Source organism: Microtus ochrogaster, unplaced genomic scaffold, assembly GCF_000317375.1.
Source record: "Microtus ochrogaster isolate Prairie Vole_2 unplaced genomic scaffold, MicOch1.0 UNK43, whole genome shotgun sequence".
NCBI classification, from domain to species: domain Eukaryota; kingdom Metazoa; phylum Chordata; class Mammalia; order Rodentia; family Cricetidae; genus Microtus; species Microtus ochrogaster.
Genome location: NW_004949141.1, coordinates 719211 through 721788, shown reverse-complemented (window position 1 = coordinate 721788; position 2578 = coordinate 719211). Strand labels below are relative to the sequence as shown.

The 2578-nt window shown below is 36.2% G+C and overlaps 1 protein-coding gene across 1 annotated transcript; it reads left to right on the top strand.

Moving 5' to 3' along the window:
* Positions 1-124: 124 nt before the first annotated feature.
* LOC101981355 (olfactory receptor 2M3-like) lies at positions 125-1066 on the top strand. The gene has a single exon (XM_005368923.2). It carries the CDS (start codon positions 125-127, stop codon positions 1064-1066), a length of 942 nt encoding a protein of 313 aa, XP_005368980.1.
* Positions 1067-2578: the final 1512 nt, after the last annotated feature.

Sequence of the window (2578 nt, the reverse complement as noted above, 5' to 3'; positions counted from 1 at the left end):
AAGAAACAACTTTCTTATGCTTGCATAACTCTTTGTGATTATTTAGCTTGGAAGGAAATATTGGTCATGTTGTTGACATATTATTACCTTTATTCTATATTCTGTCTCCACAGTGAACATACTTATGATGCAATGGAACAATTGGACCTTCAACTCTAATTTCATCCTGTTGGGTATTTTTGATCACAGCCCTCTTCATACTTTTTTCTTTTCCCTTATCCTGGGTATCTTCTTCCTGGCCTTCATGGGTAATTCTACTATGGTGCTTCTCATCTACCTGGATGCCCAACTCCACACCCCAATGTACATCCTTCTCAGCCAACTTTCTCTTATGGATCTTATGCTCATTTGTACCACAGTGCCCCAGATGGCCTTCAACTTTCTCTCTGGGAACAAGTCCATCTCCATGGCTGGCTGTGGATGCCAGATATTCTTCTATGTATCTCTGCTTGGAGCCGAATGTTTTCTATTGGCCACAATGGCCTATGACCGTTATGTGGCTATTTGCCACCCATTACGGTATCCTATTCTCATGAGTCCTAAAATCTGTGGTCTCCTGGCTGCTGCCTCATGGATTCTTGGTTCCCTTGATGGCATAATAGAAGTTGCAGCAGCATTGTCCTTCTCTTATTGTGGTGCCAGAGAAATACCTCACTTTTTCTGTGATGTTCCAGCCCTGCTCACTCTTTCATGTAGTGATACCTTGACATTTGAAAAGATGATATTTTTCTGCTGTGTAATTATGCTTATCTTCCCTGTAACAATCATTATTGCTTCCTACACTCGTGTAATTCTGGCTGTCATTCGAATGTCCTCTGCTGAGAGTCGCCACAAGGCTTTTGCAACCTGTTCCTCCCACCTTGTGGTGGTGGGAATGTACTATGGGGCAGCCATGTTCATTTACATGAGACCCTCTTCTGGTCGTTCTCCCAATCAGGACAAAATGGTGTCAGCTTTCTATACTATTCTTACTCCTTTGTTGAATCCTCTCATTTACAGTCTCCGCAACAGAGAAGTGGCCAGAGCCTTCATGAAAGTATTAGGGGTGGAAAAGGCTGAAGTGTGAGTTAGCTGTTGATGATGCTCTCTTGTTAGCCATGCTTTCAGTAGTTGGGCATATTGACAGAAGATGGAGGAGATGCCAAGATCTCAAGTGCAGCTTGAGAAATATATTTCTTTCAAGATTCGTCTAGGTTCGATAGTAAAACCATATCTCAAAAGGCATACTTTATGTGCAAATACATATGATGAAAGAGTATACTTTAATAGGTAATATTATATTTTCATCGTTGTAGATTTATAGCAACCACATAAAATTAAAGCTGTTATTAAAGTTGGTATTCTTGTTTTTTAAATATGTCTTTATTTTTGCAGTCATTTCAATGTATTATTGTCAATAATAACATTTAATAAACAAGAGGCATTTTCTCTCATAGTGCTTGTTCATACAGAACTTTTGAATATATAATTACTATATATAATTAATGTATGTATATACATTTCTAATAATAGAAATAAATGCAAACAACAGTCAACAGACAAAGGAGATATATTACAGTTGATCGAGTCTTAAGCACAATGAACATTTTTTTCTGCAGAATATTGGAGAATGAGGAGTTGTTTCATTTTTTTTTCTTGTGCAGGCATTAATTTTATACACAGGAGAATGAATTTTAATAGCGATCTCTATGTTTTCTAAAGTCTGCATTTTTCTTAAATGTTATGGCACATTGCAATGGTATTTTTATAAAAGTAATTGTAATTAAAGGAATTCTTATGTATCCCCTTTCAGTTAATTATATTTATTTTACATTCCAACTGCAGTTCCCTATCCCTCTTCTCCTCCCATTCTGTTTCCTCTCCCTTTTCTTCCCAATTCACTTCTCCTTTGTTTTTATTCAAAAATAGGTCAGGCCTCCTATTGGTATCATGATTGTTTGGGTGGGGGATGGAGGTAGAGAGTACTTATGGGTTTCTGGGAGATACCCTTGTACCAGGATTTTACCCTGAAATGCTTCCAACTTTATAGAATCCCTTTAAGTACATTGGATTTAAGAAGCTCTCAGTATACCTAACTAGTCCAAAAAAGAAATTCTCCTTGGTATATTGCAGTTAAAACACTATACCATACAAAGGGAGAGTATTGAAGATACAAAAGAAAACCCATACATAAAGAAAAGCTCACTAGAGTAGCGGATGATTTCTTAAGAGAAAAAAATTAAAATCTGTAAGAATCTTGAGAAACGTACTCCCACTTCTAAAGGACAACAGATGCCAAACCAGACTACAAGGTCCAAAAAAAATCTATCAGTCATAGTTAAAGGAGAAAGACATTTTTTCTACAATATAAACAGGCTTAAAGAATATTTGTTTACCAAATTAGTCTTACATTTAATAATAAAACCAATACTTTAGGTTAAAGACAGAAATAAACAAAGCTAAAAGACTACAGAAAGAAAAGAAACTGTAATTACTGAAACACAAATGTCATGGAGAACACAAACAGAAGGCCACACAGACATACACACAGATATACACACACATACCACACATACCTTGAAAATTTTGTTTATTGATA

Excerpts from the sequence above, each read along its gene's own strand:
- LOC101981355 (XM_005368923.2), top strand. The coding sequence starts at position 125 with ATGATGCAATGGAACAATTGGACCTTCAACTCTAATTTCATCCTGTTG.